Source organism: Centruroides sculpturatus, unplaced genomic scaffold (assembly GCF_000671375.1).
Source record: "Centruroides sculpturatus isolate CEXI.00-Female unplaced genomic scaffold, Cexi_2.0 scaffold546, whole genome shotgun sequence".
Classification (NCBI taxonomy): domain Eukaryota; kingdom Metazoa; phylum Arthropoda; class Arachnida; order Scorpiones; family Buthidae; genus Centruroides; species Centruroides sculpturatus.
In genome coordinates, this window is record NW_019384706.1 from 346,626 (window position 1) to 366,536 (window position 19,911).

The 19,911-nt window shown below is 32.9% G+C and overlaps 1 protein-coding gene across 2 annotated transcripts; it reads right to left on the minus strand.

The window, feature by feature from the left end:
* Positions 1-561: 561 nt before the first annotated feature.
* On the minus strand, positions 562-19,864 carry LOC111627681 (synaptotagmin-12-like). Of its 2 annotated transcripts, none has more exons than XM_023371289.1 (9): positions 19,703-19,864; positions 4,264-4,456; positions 3,842-4,055; positions 3,646-3,775; positions 3,454-3,583; positions 1,878-2,096; positions 1,690-1,807; positions 1,488-1,621; positions 562-774 (listed from the first exon to the last, which is right to left on the minus strand). In XM_023371289.1, exons 2-9 carry the CDS (start codon positions 4,441-4,443, stop codon positions 604-606), a joined length of 1,296 nt encoding a protein of 431 aa, XP_023227057.1. In that variant the 5' UTR covers positions 4,444-4,456; positions 19,703-19,864; the 3' UTR covers positions 562-603. The 2 variants fall into 2 exon arrangements, with proteins under 2 accessions (XP_023227057.1, XP_023227058.1); XM_023371290.1 differs by lacking the exon at positions 19,703-19,864 and adding an exon at positions 5,402-5,546.
* Between the last annotated feature and the right edge of the window lie 47 nt (positions 19,865-19,911).

A 19,911-nucleotide genomic window follows, 5' to 3' on the forward strand; every position in this document is an offset into this window, starting at 1 on the left:
ACATTGCTAATTCTAAGGAGGCGACTTCTGGTCCCTCTGTATAACGAATAACATCTCTATATATTTCTCTAATTTTAAATATCGAAACAATGACATATACATGTATATATATAGATAGATCAGTAAGTGATCTTACTTATTGTCCGTTAAATAAACGTACTCTGCATATCGTTTGTATAAATAGTCTCTAATACACGAAACATTTGCATATATACTGAACGATATGATTCATTCCACGATGATTTGAAATTTCTACAAACTGTGAATGATATATGTAAAACATCATAAAAATGGTAACAAATTTTTAATTACAAACGTATTAGACAGTTCTTTTTTATGTTTTCTCTAAGTATAACTTAATTCTGATTGAAAATTCTATTCTTGTAATGGTGTTTAGTTCCTATGTTACCATAAAAGTCAGTTTATAAAATATAAAAGTATCTGCATGATGTGTTAAGAATAGAATAATATCAAAAAAGTGTGATCGAAGGAAATGATCCAGATGGAATCTGTAATAAAAATTTCAATTTTCGTTTAGGTTTTTTTTGATATGCTAATATATTTTTTAATGTAGAGTTCTTGAGACAGGTTTTTTTTTTTTTTTCACTTTCTAATGGGATGCCAGAGTGCTACTGGCTTTCGAAGGGAGGACATCATCTGGTTCCAGTGCATCAGTGACTTGCCCGTACATTGCGATCCCACAAATATGTGACCGATGGAAGCCGACTTGCCCTGGCCAAAGTGTTCCACTACGGATAGACGTAACTGGATATTCTGCAAAGAAAAGAGAGAAAATTTTAAGAAATGGCAAGTAGATTTGAATAGTAAAGAAATGGAGGTTCTACAACACTCAATAATCTTTACTAGTGTGAAGCTATTTTATGCTTCTAATTATTGTTGTACTGGCTATACAGTATATATACCATTGTAAAATTTCAGTGCTGAATGAGGAGTTTGGACTCCTGGATGATCAAAAAAAAAGGAACCATATCTCTAATTGTGACCCTAGGTGAGATACAGAATATCTTGACCTGGATGTTTTTTACACCATGCAAGACTTAATGGAGCATGCAGTGCAACTGCAATGGCATTTCTTATGCTTACAAGCTTTTCCATTTTACTACAGATAAAATTTAAAAGTGAAAAAATCTGGAACCATTTCTCAAAACAGCTAAAACAGGTGATTTTTAGATTTATCTCATTTTTGAGGGTCTTCAAAATTCCATATAGGCTGATTCTGGGGGTGACTATAACTCAGAAATGATCATATTTAGAGACCATTGGTTCCTTTGAAATTTTTACTCCTGTGAGCATGGTGTATGGCTCTGATAAGGTCCCAACTACCTCATTTTATACTCTACACCAGTTACTTGGTGCAGATTAAGCAATACAAACCAAAGTGAAGATGGGGATGGAGCGCTCTCCATCTCCATCATTTTTCTGAGGATAATGTAGAACTGACATTTCTGTATTGCTGATATAATCACCTGTAATTCAGAAGAGGGAACAGAAAATATCATGGCCTCGTTGAAAACTGGGTTATCATCATCCTTTTTCAAAGATGTCTTCTTCTTACTTATCTTCTTTTCATTCTGTAGCAGGTACACTTTGATAAACATCTCTGAAAGAATAGAAGAATATTAAATTGCATCAATAAATCATACCGGAACAGTTTGAACAATCTATTACCTTTATGTCTGTTATTTTCAGTCCATTGAACATTTCTAGCTTTTACAATCACAACTGTTAAACGTTCTGCTGTAGGTAAGTAACTAAGTGAGAACATGAGATCTCCCAAGGCATTTACCTGTAAGATCAGAGACAAAAGTATCAGAAAAGAAGGAAATTTGGAATGCATGAGATGAAATTTAATTTACCTGATTTGAGTCGACAATGGTTAGCCTTGCACTGTACGGCTGTCGGAAGCCAATTTCATGGTGATCCACCAACTTTATCTCACACTCTCCCAGCAAAGTATTGGAATATTTATCGCAGATGTATACATAAAAAACTACAGAATGGTTATGCAACTCTCCTTCTTTCACACCAAACAGAAATTTTTCATTATATACAGGATTACGAGTATTTATCTGCACCTGAATTTGACAAATAAGAAATTCATTTACAGAGAAATGGAAGTATCATGTAAAGATATGCAAATATTTGACTTAGTGTTCTCATTTCATAATTTTTCATAGTGTTAAGCTAGTGTAGAAGTAACCAGTGATTTAGTTTTGATTGATCTGATGTCAGACACCAGCACATCACCTGCTGTATAACAAGGCTTCAACTAATCTCAGTGAGTGATGATTTGGTCAGTTAAGTGCCAAGAAGTATCCAAGATTTCCACGAGTGATTTGACCCAAATAATTCCCAAGATGTTGATTTGAAATGAAAGGGGATGTCCGAATAGCAGGAGAGGGGTACCTTGTTACTTCATTCTGATTAAACGGATAGAAATAGAAAGGTACCCTCTCCTACTAATCAAAAGTTCAGAACAGCCGGAGAGGTACCTTGCTGCTTCTGTCCATTTCATCAGCTCAAAGTTTGGTCTTGCTCGATTGGCCAACCTGAATGAGAAATGTCTGTAGCGGTACCATCTGAAATAAATGAAGTTATGCATTCCCCACAGCAGAGTATTATATATAGCATATTGGCAAGACAATACACTGTAAAGTGATTTTTCACAAACAAAATCAATTCTGTGGATTAGAGTAAGTAGGTCAGAGGTGTGTCCTTCTAACAATGACAAAGTATAGTCTTTGGAATCCATCAAACTTCTACATACATCTTAAACCATAAACTAACGAGAAAAGTAGGAAATCTCGTGTGATTATCGAGTTATCTGTGTACGAATTTACGCTTAGATTGTTCATCAGGAAGCAAACTAACCATTAAGAAAGTACTCTAAACAAGCAAATCTTCAGAATGATAAAACGTAGCAAATTAGAAAAAAAAAGAATTAGAGTGGATAATTCGGAAGCCAAGCATTACATCTACCTAATCTCTCTTGTTTTTTCTATCTTGCTGGCCCAATGCCAGAGATCGAATTGCTTTCCTGTACATTTCTCTCTAAGCAACGGAAGAATTGGATGAAATTATCGATAATTTAGTCTGAAGACACACTTAAGAGAAAATTGGGAAAGCTACTAATAAAAATACTTGGTGCAGTTAATATCTGTCCAATTCTACATCCACTAGAAAAGGAAATCCCTAAGGAAGAAAACAAAAAATATATATATATTGGAAATGTTAAGAGGAAGTCAAACTTTACGTCCTACTTCCACGCGGGGTTTTCCATTAATTATGGATGTGTAACGATGATACGTGAAATGTCGACTGGTTTGCCAATTATAGATCGCGCCTAGCTTGATGACACGATGCAAAATGGGTCACTGGAAGGTGAAATATTCATTAAAGTGCGACAAATATAGAACTGTGGCATACACTTACCCGTGTTTGCATGCTGACGGATTGATTAGGCATCAAACATACTCGAACGTAACTGTTGACTGGTAGATTAGGGTCTGGAACAACGAGTTCTTTCGCTTGTCGAACGTTAACCAATAATTCTTCACTTTCACTGCAAGTATAACTTGTAAGCACCAGAACAGTGGCAGCAAAGTAAGCGAGGATGATGCGTACCTGTATTGGAGAACCACCTCCAGTTCTCCAAAATGTTCGGGAGAATCAAGCGCATCCAGAACCACTGACGTGTCAGAACTGACGCTATCGCAAGACATGGCTCTTCTGAGTCGAGAAGGGTAACCATCGCCTAGAAAAGATTAAATTTAAAGTTTTGCAGGTAGCATCGTAACCATTGTTTTCGGTATCGTCTTACCTAGCAAGTCTTGCAGATCGAGGTCAAGGCTGAATCTTCTGTCCATGCTTGGAGTATCTCTCACCTTCTCGTTATCCCACGACCATTGTCTCGTTAGTGGTGTAACTGTCGTTTGGGTAGTAGATAATGGCGTCTCCTGTTTGGGAGGCGTGTTGGAGATCTCGTTTCTATAATGATCGTGACCATCTAACGAAACTGTGCACCCCGAGTTGACCTGAAATTGGGAATTGAATGTCACTAGTTTTTGACACAGGAATAGAGAATATTGATCGGAAGAGTCAGGGTTCAACTTGATACGATTTGCAAATCGCACTGGAAACTTACTACAACGCCACGTTGAATTAATCGTGGCTATCGTTTCGTTAAAGTTTCGGGGATGGCAAAAGTCTCATAATTATAGTGATTTTGCGGTCCCTACTTACCACATATCCGTTCAGAGAATTCTGATCGCTCTTCGCCAACTGCGCTTTCTCTTCTTTGTCACCTGTCAACCAGGCCACGATCCACGGCCGACCTCCCAGATGACGACATAGAGCGATCAACACGGCGGTTATCACGATGCTGACGGCCAGCAGCGTGGCAGCCACGGCCCAGTCCTGCATGTCGAATTGTTATCTGCAACGAAATACATGGTCTTTAGTGTATACATTTTTCTTCTATTCATATAAAAATAACCACGAAAGCGAATACGCAACAAAAGGCTGAAAAACTGGGCTCTGGATTGGATGATTTGAATTTAAAAAGACGCTCCTTGATATAATCATTTCAAAGCAATCGATCTAGAAAATTATTATTACGACATCTATGACGTCACACTTCATTTCTTAAGGCTGTTTAAAAATTAGCAAGAAACTTAAACTTGAAAGGATGGCAACACTGATTATTATTCAAGGGTAATTTTAAGTAATAAATTATAAAATTATTTTTTTATCAGAAATATTGCGACTGAGTAGACAAAAACGTTGACTTCGATACGAATTAGTCTTGTAAAATTTGTCTACTTATTCGAGAATTCAAAAAATATTCGAGGTGGCAGCATATTTAAAAAGTTCGTCTGTATTTTTTAATTTTTGAATAAGTGTTGCCAGAATAAATTAGAAAAAAAATTCATTTTTAATAAACAATTTTCTGGATGATAAGATCTGACACGTTCGACACGCAGCGGGGAATTAGTAAGTCATTTTAAAACAATTCGATCGACAAAGCGTAACACCGGTAAAATTTTAACAGCAATTCCAAATCGATCATTTAAAAAATAATAATAATAAAATTTGTTTATAACAACATAAAACTGCAAATTTATTTATCTAACGGTTCAAATTCGGTTACCGTAGTGACGTCTGCATCACTCCTAACGTTACCAGGGTAACACCAACGTCATTTGGTAAACGCAATACAGCACGACAATGAGCGCAATAAAGAATTTTTTTCGCCCATTTTCTTTCCAATTATGAGGTTTCTTTTATAACCTCTTACGAAAGACTGCAGTTTTTTTCCCTCCAACATAAAATATTTACGCGTAACCCAATTTACATTATTTAATACCACGAAGATAACTACCTGAGGTTGGAAAATATTTAAAAAATGGATAGACAGAAGCCGTTCGTGGCATTGCGTTAAAACTTGTTAGTAAAATTGCGTGTTGAGTAACCGAAGCAAATTTTTGTTTCGGAAAAATAAGTTTTTCAGCATTGTTTTCTTTTGTTTATTGTCGTTCGTCACGCGATATATATCCAGAGTTTGTTATAAAACAAATACAGAGTTCTCGATCGCCCGCTTATGAGAGCGCTGGCCGCTGTGTTCGACATTTGTCTGCTTTTCGGTATTCTACACTATACTGTATTAATATAACGAGTGCAAAACGGACGTAATAAAGCTTTAAAAATGTATTTTGGCTGTGATATGAACCTCTTTCAAAAGTAAGCAAATACGAACAATTCCGTAATGAGGAACGTTCACAAAACTCATACTTGAACTCGCAAAGTTCTGCCTGTAAGGTCTTAGTGGTTGTAAGCGTGTTAATAGAACGTGGTATTTAAAATTTACGCAGGATGTTCGTAAAATCTGCTCTAGAGCTTATTCATAAGGTTCCTGAGCTTATCTAGAACGTCAGAAGCGTGTTAATGGCATGTGACATTTAATATATATGCAGAATAGATGAGTATAATAAACAATAGTTAAGATAACTGGAAACTTTTTTTCTCGTCACTCGACATCAATAATTTTATTTGCAAGTCTGGCAGTCGCTAAGATAATAGGATTTTTATTGTAGATCGCGAGGTGATGGCGGCTAAGCCGATAAAACCTGGAAGAATCGTTATCCGCAACCATTTTTAACGTCTCTAATATAGTTTATACTTATATTTGTCTGTCAGAAAAAGTTTTTTCTATTGTATACAAGTATTCTTAAGGGCAATTTTCTGAAGCAAAATGACCAGTGGCGCGTGTTCTTATTACTTCTATATTGAAATTTTGACTTATGTGCATACGTTATTAGAAATACGCGGTTTAAAACTTCACACGATGGCGGCCATTTTGTTATGTGAAGTATAAAAGTTTCCATCAGACGAAATATTTTTGTTATATGCTTTACATCTAACTACACTACTAGAAATTTATCATCAACTAGCAGACCCCGCCACGCGTTGTTGTGGCTCAAAATGTATCTATTATAAATTTGTAACACTTCCCCGTAAGGGGGAGGAATTTTTCGAAAAATTTCTTCTTAGTGNCGTAGCTGATGACGTCAAGAAAACTTAATTCTTTTCTTATTATAATACCATAATTGGCTTAAATTTTCCTTGATGAATTTTTATTGCAAAAAAAAAAATAATAATAATAAAAATTAATATACGAAAGGCGCAGTTTAATAAGCTGATTTTCTATCCATCCTAATTAAAATAACTTTTGCTTCTTATTCTGTTCTTTAATGAAAGAGAAAAAGGAATTTAATGATGGAATTACTCCAAGGAAACTTTCTACACTTTCGAGTGTTGCCAAATTGAACGATTTTTTTTATGTTACGTTCTTTCACACTAGAAACATACGAAACAGGATCTTAATCATACCAAAAAGACGAACTAAATTAATTAATTCAAGAATAACTGGTGTTAGCCATTGTCTCAAAGCATTTCTCGTTTGATATGTGACTTAAACATTATATAACAGGATTTACTTTCTCTTAATTATTCTAACCCCCACCTCCAACGTTTATTTTGACTGACATCTCCCTATCAACTCGATTTATCAAACTAATGACCTGGCGATCTCATTAATTAAAATTTTGCTTTATTATCGCGACAATAAAGCGTAATTTATGGCATGTTTTTCAAAGATTTTCGTGTTTTCTAATCATTTACCACGGCATCAAATAACTAAACCTGATAGGTCAATTAATTTCAAAAATTCAAATCTACAATGTGCTATTGGTTAATAGCTAATACAATTTTGAATTCCAGCAGTTTAATTGGTCAATTTGTTTTTTAAATTTTATGACGCGTAAAATCATACTGTAAATTATTCATTTTAATTAAGTATTTTCGGAGATTACCTGCTGCAAACAAACTTACATACATACATACATACAAAAATTACCTCTTTATAATATTAGTATAGATTTAACGATTTGTAAAGTAAAAAGGCGGGTTTGAAAAACGAAAAGTAACTCTCAAAGAAAGTTTACTAATGTTTATAAATGGTCAAGAGAAAGTCAAATCAAGTTACATTTTCGTGATGAGAACAATTGTTATCCTCAGGCTTTTCAAACGAACGTAAACGAACGTAAACAAATATAGTAATTAGGTGCATTGGTATAGTTTTCTGAATGTATAACCTAGCTAATGGGATGCACTTTTGTGTACAAGCTTTAATTACGGAGTGGAATTACACAAACTCGTCAGGAGCCAAGCAGATGGGACCACGAATAGGTCAGTCAACTTTGATAATTTATCAACCCATTCACCGTAAACTGTATAGTAGATGTATTCTCAGCTGATGAAAGCAAGGAAATCGATGAGAATCGGGTGGATAATTTCAACCAAACACACATACACACATATCATCAAATATTTACAAGAAATATTTGCTAAGTGAGTACTCACTGTAATGGATACGTGTCAAACGAAATTACCTCCTACCGTGTCAGGTGTAAAGATTTTAACAAACTAACCATCTCGGGGGTATTTAAAAATTAATTTAACTCTCCGCACGATCCATTTAAACAATATTTGTAGCTGCCCCTCTAGAGACATAAAGAGAAAGGAAAATCCTTCGAGTTTTGTAATATGTGAAGAAGCCAAATGGGAATTTTACTACTCGATAATACTGGTAAACAGAAGATAGTAAAGAAACTCATCAAAAATCACTTTAAGAACGGGGGGTAGGAAGGTATAAAAGCACTGATTTACTACATCCGGATGTGCGAGATGATGTAAGGGACGGTCCTAGAATAATGCCGGACGTTTACTACAGTTTTAATAAATGATAAAGGCTTATAGAGTATATAAATCGTTGTTTTTATCTAGATTTTAATGGATACTTTGGCGGTAAAATAAGAAATATTGATATTATAAAAATAGGTCATTGTGTACGATAAGGTTGAATTGGTATGACAGAGTCACGTGTCGTTTCTCACCAAATATTGATTTTTAAAGATCGTTTAAAGTGTTTTCTGCACAAATACACAAATACAGTCCAATTTTTGTTTTTGACAAGTTTTTCTTCTTTTTCCTTTAATTAAATTCGAAAATAATCGCTTTAGTATTATACAAAGCTACAATAAAGAAAAAAAAAAGAGGAGACGGACACGTTTGAAATCGAAAAATATATATTAAATAATATAATTTCGTTATTATGTCTTTTCTGTGTTATCCAATACGAAACGATTATTATTCAAAATTTAAAATACGTCAAGTTTATTGGCTGATTTAAAAAGTTAAATTTTATTTCGTAATAATATATCGGTAGCTTATTGGATATATTTTAAAATAACGTCGCTTAATTTTAAAATTTTAAATTCAAATCAACCAATAGAAAAACTAATCGAATATTTCTTCTTTCTTCCCCTCGCGGAGCTTAACGAATAATTTTGAAAATTTTATTTTTTTTAATGAAATGAATTTTAATAAAAATTAAATAAAAAATGTTTATTTAAAGACGTAAATCATTACAGATATTTAATTAAATTATTCTGTCATTTGGTGATGACATCAGAAAATATTTTATACGATATCATAACTGATAATAGGGAATTCCCAGACATCAAACTATTTTACCACAGCATCATTTTTATTATTTTTTTAACAAGAAGAATTCCCAAACTGTCATAAAACAACAAATAACTGCGAAAGAAAAATTCGAACATTTAAAATTACTAAAGTAAAACGTCATTGGTTAGATTAAAATTGCGACATCTCATACATTAATTATTAGCTTATTGGTTAATTTGAAATTCCATTTATTACAAGACGGAAGAACGTATGTAGGGGGTTTGATCAATCGATTTAGGGAGGAAAAACAAAAGCTAATTTGACTAAATTTGATATAAAGTTAAATTCCTAGAACAATTGGCACGAGATTGCATTTAGAGAAAATTACAACACGTCGAACGGAAACGGTGGGCGAAAATGCATTTACCGGTATTTTATCTGTTTTGTAGCAGAAGGGATGTGTAGAAATTAACACTTTTAAGAAATTCGCACGACCTTTAGGTGACGAATAAATTAAAAATAAATCCTACATAAAACAGCGCAAACTTTCTTTAATTTGCATACATTTCCGTAGCTGATGACGTCAAGAAAACTTAATTCTTTTCTTATTATAATACCATAATTGGCTTAAATTTTCCTTGATGAATTTTTATTGCAAAAAAAAAATAATAATAATAATAATTAATATACGAAAGGCGCAGTTTAATAAGCTGATTTTCTATCCATCCTAATTAAAATAACTTTTGCTTCTTATTCTGTTCTTTAATGAAAGAGAAAAAGGAATTTAATGATGGAATTACTCCAAGGAAACTTTCTACACTTTCGAGTGTTGCCAAATTGAACGATTTTTTTTATGTTACGTTCTTTCACACTAGAAACATACGAAACAGGATCTTAATCATACCAAAAAGACGAACTAAATTAATTAATTCAAGAATAACTGGTGTTAGCCATTGTCTCAAAGCATTTCTCGTTTGATATGTGACTTAAACATTATATAACAGGATTTACTTTCTCTTAATTATTCTAACCCCCACCTCCAACGTTTATTTTGACTGACATCTCCCTATCAACTCGATTTATCAAACTAATGACCTGGCGATCTCATTAATTAAAATTTTGCTTTATTATCGCGACAATAAAGCGTAATTTATGGCATGTTTTTCAAAGATTTTCGTGTTTTCTAATCATTTACCACGGCATCAAATAACTAAACCTGATAGGTCAATTAATTTCAAAAATTCAAATCTACAATGTGCTATTGGTTAATAGCTAATACAATTTTGAATTCCAGCAGTTTAATTGGTCAATTTGTTTTTTAAATTTTATGACGCGTAAAATCATACTGTAAATTATTCATTTTAATTATTTATGATGTTAGGAATTATTTTTTTAGATTTAATTAATATTATAGCAGCATTAACCTATGGTTATTATTTTAAAAATTTATACATAAATTTTTAATTGTCTGCAAAAAGTGAGATTTTTCAGACAATATGTAGTAAAAATTTACTAAATTATGTATACTTTATTCATAAATTATATCTACGTTATATAAATTTTATAGCCATGTACAGTACTACGACTATAACACAAACAAAGTACTAGAAGAAATTCTTATACAGTAACATGAACCACTCATAAATTATTCTGACGATTTTTTTATTTTATAAATAATATTTAAAATTTAAAGTTTATCATAACAAAACCATAAAAATTTAAACAAATATTAAAAAGTTATTTACATACAGGCTACATTTAAAATATTGTATTTTATTAACTGAAATACTTTAGACATAATCGAATTCAAATTAAAGTTTGATCTTATTGGCTAAAATTTTGAATTTTAAATTTAAATTGGTTAATCAATAAACTTTTATTGGCTAATACAGCGCTTACATTTTATAGTTTAAATTTTATTGGATTTTTTTTCAAATTAGCGACATCTACAATTTTTCTTTTTTTTTCTGGAACTAAAAATTATGATTATTATTAGTTCAAAGAAATGTATTTTTATAATAAATCTTTTACGTAACTTAATTTAAAAAGTATTTATTTTTTTTTTTCAATTTTAAAGAAATAATATTAAAATTTCATGGAATTTCATTTCGCAACGAATCTAGTTCTATTGCTTAAAACATATTTTACGCAATTTGCATGTCGGAAGATTATTGGCTGCATTCAAAAAATGAGATCGTGACGTGTCGTAAACGGCACGAATTATTGGTGGAAAGATATTTTGAATTTCAAAATGGCATTTTAAAGTTACTTACTTCTACACGAATTCTGCGGCGATAAATAATGGTTACTTCCGTTCAACTAATATTTTTATAGTAAAGTAATTTTCTGGTTGGGCAGGCATTCTACGAGTTTGAATTAAAGATCTTTACGAACGTGACATTCTCCTTTATTGAATTTCGCAAGACAGTCACGTACTATATAGTATATCTTTATTTATATATATATTCGTGATGTATAGAAATGCAATATACAAACTCGACTTTTAACGTAGTTTAAGAGCTTAAAATATATCTGAAGGGTGCAATTTGGTATTTGGTACCACGGGAGCATAGCAAATTGCATAAATTTTCTGCGAATGCCGCTGCAGAAACAATAACCAAAGCATATTGTGACCCGATGCCATAAATCCGGATGTACACTCTAGTTGCAGGAAAATCGATATTTTTTCTGATTATACACTATATTAAACCAATAAAACTTCCGAAAATATAAAATGTAATAATAATAATGCCACCACAAAATAATATACAAAACTTTAATAAAAATTGCTTAACGACGTTGTAAAGCAGTCAGAGCAAAATTTATGGGATCGATACGAAAAATTACTTGCAGATAGCGTAGGAAATTCAATAGAAAATCAATGAGATTGAATCGGTGCATGAAGAATAATGAAGTCCTACTATCAAATGATGCGCGCATATATTTAAAGCCATTTATTTCTTTTTCATTTAAATATTTTACACATCTATCTATTTTATCTTAATCAAGCACCCGTACACAAAAAGGTTTCTTAGAAATATGCAAATTAGTTAATAAATTAGTTGAAAAATGAATAATTACGAGTTACGTCGAATTTATGCATTTTCAACCCATTAATTCACTTCGAAATACGTACACTTCAGTAAATATATATATATTAAGTAACCTGGAAGTTGGTTTAAGTAAAATTCGATCGTAAGAACGGAAAAAATCCTTGGAAAAAGTCAAAATAATTAACCTACTCCCAACCGATCACACTTTAATTTAACGCAATTTATTTAATAAAAAATGTTTTTATCCCGTAACAAATTTGCATAATTGCTCTATTACCGATATAATTGCACGGGGAGAAATTATTTCCCTACATATTATCCAGATATTTTTAACTTCATCTTTACATAACACGATCTCTCCGGATTGTAATTATGGTTGCGTGAATGTGCGGTGCAAGAAAATTTGCATATCGAGTCACACAATCGTCACTCAGCATCAGATTTATATCATTTTCGTGATCGAGTTTTCTCATTTAGCATATACAGAACTCATACCAAGATAATTTGACCAAGATTCCAATTTTTATAACAAATTAAAATATATTTTAACTCAAAAAAAAACCTGCGCAAAACATTTCCGTTCTTGTAAATTTATAAAAAAAATCTACACAAACTTTAGGCTTCAACCTGTCATAGCGCTCACCAAGAAGTTTCTTACTATAATACAAGTTAAATGAATGTTCCTATCCTGCGGATAAAAAGGGTAATTGCTGGGACCCCCACCAACAGGGAGCCCAAACCAATCTTTTAAAAGAAAATATTTCTCCCAAACAATTCACTCAAAGAAAAATGTGTGAAGTCATCACCGCACATGGGGCTCCCTAATTCAAATTTGCCCGGGCCCAATGAAGCAAGAACGCGCCACTGTGTACTGTACGATACATCACACAGTGTTGTGGAGCGAAACACGATAAACAATAAATTATTTATAACTGTTCCGAATTTTTATCATATTGGCCTGCTTTTATTCACGTTATGAGCCATTACGTAATCTATAATAAGCTCCTAAAAATCCGTACCAGTAATGTCCGACTATCACAGTCGGACATTACTGGTACGGATGTCATGGCGCCCAGACATTGGTGGTTTCCTTCTTCTTATTGTTTCAAGAAACCGATCTTATGAGTTTATCAAAGTTTAAGAATCCTCATAAAATCCTCCTATAGAACAAGTCAAAGTTCCTTTGTACTGTACAGAGATAAGAGAAGTAAGATAAAGTGGCATAATCCTTTCATCTCTTGTTTTCAGAAGTATCGAGATGCAATGAACAACAGTGATTCTTATTGTGATTAAGAAAGGCAATTTTATGATTTTCTGAAGGCTCTCCGCTTCGAAATGCCACAAACAAACCCAATTTTATAAAGTAAAAAAGAATCAAGTTTTGTTTCCTTGCCTTAAACTGTCATGGCGGCTACATTTAAAAAATACAAATTTTTATATTTCTTTTGCAGCTGAAGAGGCTTATATATTATTTCAAACATATAAGAGGCTTATATGCTTGAAATAACCACCAAAATTTGCATGCAACTTAACGCGGAATTACATTAATTCGCAGATAAACAGAAATTTGCGGGTTCGATCACGATAATTGAGATTTATCGAATAGTTGTGAACGTGTAAATTAGGAGGCATATCACGTGATCCAAACACAATCATTTCCGGTTAAAGTGACGTGATCGTTTGACTGATTATGCATACGAAACGGACGTTAGCTACGGCAGCTAATGCTTTCACCTTATACTGAATACTTTTAACTTTTCTTCGTTAAATCCGAGGATGTGACTTTCTAGAGTTTTCTATTCTTCTAAGGTCAACTTTTATCAAAAATTTCAACGTTTCAAGCATGCACAAAAGACTTGAAGTTTAGCGAAAGATTAAGTTAATCCTATCGCGTAAAAGATTAAACCACACTAATCGGATTTTCCTTTAGTTTTGCCATCAAAAATATTCAAGTACAGTAAGTTAAGATTTCATGTTTAATCGCTCGAATTAATAGATTTTTCCAAGTTAATAATCGATTTCTCGCAAGATATCGTCGATTGGATAATTTAAAACAAGCTCGAGATCATCAAAAACAGTTTATTGGACGATTTTACGAAAATTCGCATACGTAACGACTTATTTCGAATCTGATTGGTTATCGATTTCGAATCTGAATTTAAATTAAGTACACGGCAATGAGATTTTATAACGATCGGATTATCATTTATTTTTGTCATTAAAATATTCAAACACATTTTTTCTCAAATTATTCAATTTTCCCTAAGGAATAAGCGATTTCTGTCGAAAATATTTTAAATTATCCAATCGGCGACAAGTTTTAATCAGAAAAAACAAGCTTATTGGACGATTTTACGAAAATCAAGTTACGTAACGACTATTTCGAATCTGATTGGTTTTTCGAATTCAAAATCGATAACCAATTAAATCGATTTCGTTAAAGAAAAAAAAAACTCGTCAATTTCATTTCCACGCGTTAAGCACACGTCAATGAAATTAACAACCGTTTAAAGAGCAAAACAATTTCGAAAATTTATAAATTATTAATAAAAATTCAATCAATCAAGACAGAATTTATAGAAGTATTAAAAATTAATTTTTTCCGAAGGGGAAAAAATGATTTCCGCATTTAAAATTAGTAAGTGCAGCTGCCAGTTTAATTTTAAGCATGGTCGGCTTCATAAACTGATGCGGAAAATCCATATATTTCTATCGTTTATTCTCTTCTTGATGGATGGTGATCCTTGTAAGGTTGACCCAATTCCCTTTCCTTCCATCACGAGATCGAATTACGCACGTCCTGCTAAACTTCTTTAGTAACAGCATAGAAGGAGCAAGCTCTTCTACCTGCAAGATGACGTTGTGACATGCATTTTCGCTAACACAAGAAGGAAAGTCGTCTTGCTCCAATGAAAAACTATCGTATTACATACCATTGCAGCTTCAGAAACTACAAATTAGCTGTCTGAATGAATTTCCACGTGTTCCAATCGGATTTTTACGAGTGACATCCCCCCCCTTATGTAGCACCTACATCACTTCATTGAAAAATTTTACGTATACACACACCAGGACAATTGAGAAACTAACATTGTTACTATAGTAACATTGACGTTAATTGTTAATTTTAGTAAATAACTCAGAAAATTCGATATTTCTCTTGAAAGTACTCGAAGTTTTTTTAGATTACTGTGCCTGTTGTTATTTTAGCAGCATCGATATTATACCCGTTAACTAGAAAAGTTATTAAAGAAGTGTTTTACTCATTCGTTAAGCTACAAAAGGATTAAAAAAATCAAGCAACGAGTTGCGTAACTTTTCCGGAAAATTGTTAAAATTGCCTGTGGTGCCATTTGTTACGAGATTTCATTATAAAATGCAAAAAGTTTAATTATGAAGGTAGGGGCGCGTTTTATAAAAAAAAATGTAAATGCTAATAACGAGTAAAATCTTCATTAAGTCCTACCCCCACTCGAGATATGATATCAGACCCTTTTTTATCTCTCCATCCCCTTGATATTTAACTACCAAAATTTAACAGAATCAATCCACTTAATACACAAATCTCCCTGCAAAAATTTCAGAAATTTTCGACAATTAGCACGGGAGTTATTAAGCTTCAAAGTGGGTGAACAAACCCCCACACATTAACATCCACATAAACAGAAACCCCCTTAATTTCTTTGCATTTCTCGACCTTTCAAGGTCCCGAGACCAAAAATAAAAAATGACCCCACTCCAAAGATTTTCCCTGTTACGTAGAACAGAGGAAAATAGTAGTGTTCATCTCTACCTATCTATGTAAGTTATATATTTTTAACAATCCTAATTGGTTTATCTTATCGCAAGATTACTGTATTAATCCAATAAGCGATCATGTTTTATTCATAGTCGACTTCTACCAAAGTAACAATTACAAGTGTCTGATCGTCATTGGAAAACAGGGAGCAGAATTAGAATTCATCAAAAGGCATTAATTAGTAAGAACTTACAGATTACTGCCCCCTTAGTAACAATAAACCATAGACTTAATTTAGATAAGGTTTAGTCATAAAAGTGATCAAGGTTCTATCGAAAATATGTTTAGAAGGATTTAAATTCCCTATTATTCTACAAATTGACATTACTTTTTAAGATGTTACTCTAATAGCTTTATTCCATTGGTAACAAGATTTTTATCCTCGATTTAACTGAGATAAACCGTAAAATTGTTATTTAAGTTGATCAAATTTTGCTAATTTCCTTTCTTGTTACTATAACAGCCCACACACTACATTGGAAGAGGCCATTCAAGTCTCCTCCCATTCATCAGAAATCAAAATTAATGTCTCACAAACTTATAAAATAGGTATTAACAATAGGCAGATGCTGCTGTAATGTTACAGTAGTGTAAATAATTAGGGGGTGGGTTAACACTACAGCAGTATCAACTGTTGTAATGTTAGGCTAATGCCTCAAACTTGCAAAATATTGAATGAATCGTCCAAACAAGACACTAAACAGAAACATATTTTGCTAAAGTACAGTACATAGCAAATGCTAACACAGTTTAAAAATAATACAGAAATTTCACTTTTGTTACACTACACAACGTTGAAATTTACAGGTTGGAAGCAATTTTATCGGAGGAAAAAAAAAGGATTTAGACATTAGAAGCTGCAGCAGCTGGACTTTCTGTTACTATAGCAGCGATCGTTTGGATAAAACTAGGATTTTTCCAGGACCCTTTCCCCCGATAAGAGACGATCTCACAAAACGTCACACTCGTATCTTGTATCTGCAACAATTTTATAGTGTTTGGAAGCAATTTTACCGAAGAAAAATCCATTCTGACTCGCAACAGCTGTGTGGTTACTATAGCAGCATTGGTGCTGACGTAAGATGGAAGAAAAAACGGGAGAAAATAACCCGACTTGCATGTTATGCAAGAGACTGCACGCTTATAAACTGAGGCTCTTTTCCCCTCCAAACGTTTCGAAATTCCCTCGATACTATTGTAGCATTATATATTTTTTACGGTTAAGACGTTTACGTATTTTATGTACAGTACGACCGTCTTGAGAATTGAAGAACGGGCGTGATATACGTTAACGATTATTTTTCACTATGCTAAAGGTCACTCGAGTGATGTGGTGTTACGTTTGTGACGTCATTAAGAGTCGGGCCAGAAGAAGAGAGCCATTTTTTAGCCACTGCAAAGCGCTCGCCAGGGTGGAAAAACATCAATTTTCCGGCTCGTCTAGCGAAGTTTAAACAACAAAAATGGTTTCGATTAGTTTCCAATTTCTCTCGAAAAATTTGCTCTCTTTATCAATTTATAAAGTCGATTCCGTAGCGTAAAAGGCTCAATTACGCCTCGGACAATCGATTTCGCTTAAGTAATCGATTAGTTGGTGAGAATCGATTTTTTTTCCTTAAAAATTCCGTAATTTTCATATTTTAAATCGATTTCGCGGCAGAAGAATTCTTCAATTACAGATTAGATATCGATTTCTCACACAGAAAAAAGGTAATCAAATTGAGAAATCAAAAATATAAAAGCCGCTATTTTTAGAAAACAGAGAAAAATGGCGGAAAAGTAAAGCAAAAGTAATGTTCAACCAATCGATTTTCTTTTATATTATTAAAATGGTAAATTTAACCGAATACAGTTCACGGTACGTTGCTATTTTTATTTTTATATAAATGCTATTTTAATAATAATAATTCGGATAGCAGCACCGACGTCTGATAAATCTATGCGATGGCCGTAAGCACAGTTATTGTTACTATAAATAGCCACCTTCGTGAATTTTAACTGAAAGCAAGAGTAACGCTCGACCACTAAGTACAGATTCGAAAGAGAATTACGTAAATTAATAATCGATTATTATAATTATTAAATCGATTTGTAATTACGAAGACGGGACACGCCACGTTTTACTGATCGACTCTATCAAGTTGGCGTGATCAAAAATCGATTTCTTGGCATTAATCGATTTTGTGTATCGATTTCAACTTTGTAATCGATTTCTCGCGGATAATCAATTAATGACAGATAATGATTAATTTCGCTTAATAAATCTATTTCACGCTTGGTTTTTTTCTAGAAAAATGTATTTTTCAAGAATAAAATCGTCAATTGCGTGTAACAGCGTGTTTTTGAAGAAATAATTTCAAAAACACGTGATTAAGCAAGTTACATTGATAAATTACACGTCGGGAAATGAACTTTGCGAGTGTAATCAATCAAATTCTCTAGTTTTAAACGTGTAATCGAGTTTTAAGAGCTCAATTACACGTTTTGATACACACTTCGTACGCATAGTTAAACGGTTACCAGTTAATAAAACGATTCCTCGAGCATAAACGACCAATTACAAGAGCGTAAATCAAATACTAAATTATTTTTCGATCAGTAATTTAATCGAAAGGATGGCTATAAATTAATTTATAACGGCAGCAGCATGTTTAATTGGTGAATTACACGTTAACGAAGCAATTTTATGGCAGGATCGATCATAAGTGATCAATTAAGAAGAATAATCAATTACAACACGAGTAAAATCGATGTTCAGAGTTAATTTTTTTCTCTTTTTTGGTAATTTATACGTTTAGATATCAAATTGTCGATTGTACAGACACCTCGCAATATCATCTTTTTGTAACTTTCGAGGATAAACAATCAAATTTAGGCACTTAAAAATCGATTTTTAATTGTAAATGATCGGAATTTTCTCAATCGATCGATAACTTTCCTGGCTTTTAAAGTTTTAAATTAATCGCGTACACAAATCCAATTACTCAAATCGATATCGTGTAATTAATCGATTAGCAGTTGATAAAATCGATTTTCTCGAACGATAAATCAACTGCCCTTTCACGAACAGATCCGAACTGTCACTTCCACGATTTCAAAACGTGTAACTCGGCGTGAGTACTAACTTGCACGTTGAAAAATCGATTTGAGAGGAAAATAAATCTTCAATTAGACTTTAAAAAATCGATTGTTTAAGCAAATTTTACAATTTATTAGTTAATAAAATCGATTTTTTGCAATGTTAACAGCCGATTTCAAGTTAATAAATCAATTTTCTAGCGCGTGAACGATCATTTACAAATCGATTTGTCAAGAATAAATGATCAATTACACTAAATAAATCGATTTTTGAAGCATAAAAATGATCGATTACACACAAAAATAAATCGATTATTTTTTAAAGTCATCAATTACACTTTCGATGATGATAATCGAATTGAAATGGCCGCGTAACGTCACACGAAACTGATTTAAATAAATGGACACGTTTCTTTAAATTTAAATATTTTATGAATAAGCGAGATTTATTTCTCGTGTTCACGAAGGGATCAATATACGAGATTTAAATCCCAAAATTAATCGAATCACGTGACGATTAAGAAACCATTATTTAAAATTTCAAAATTCAATTTTGACGTAACAAACGTCTCGTGTGTGACGTACGGCTTTAGTAGTTTTTTTTTTATATCTCGTGACCAGTCTTTTAAGGTTTCGCCGTGTTGTTATTGTGGGAGGAAATTTAACCATTAAAGTTTTTTCCTAATTTACATAAATTTTAGTAAATTATTAAGCGAGAACTTACCGACTTTACGCTTGTACAGTAGTAAGACGAGGATGCTGCTGTGTTAAGGGTGAAGTTAATGGAAGCATCTCTTCACTGAGGTTCTTGTGTGTAAAGTACGAGAGCGTTGTTCCTCTGTCCAGCAACACCACGATTCGGCCATCGATCGGCGCGCCCTCGCGACAGAACGGTAGAAAGGGGAATTAATTGATACTCTAGAACACTTCTCT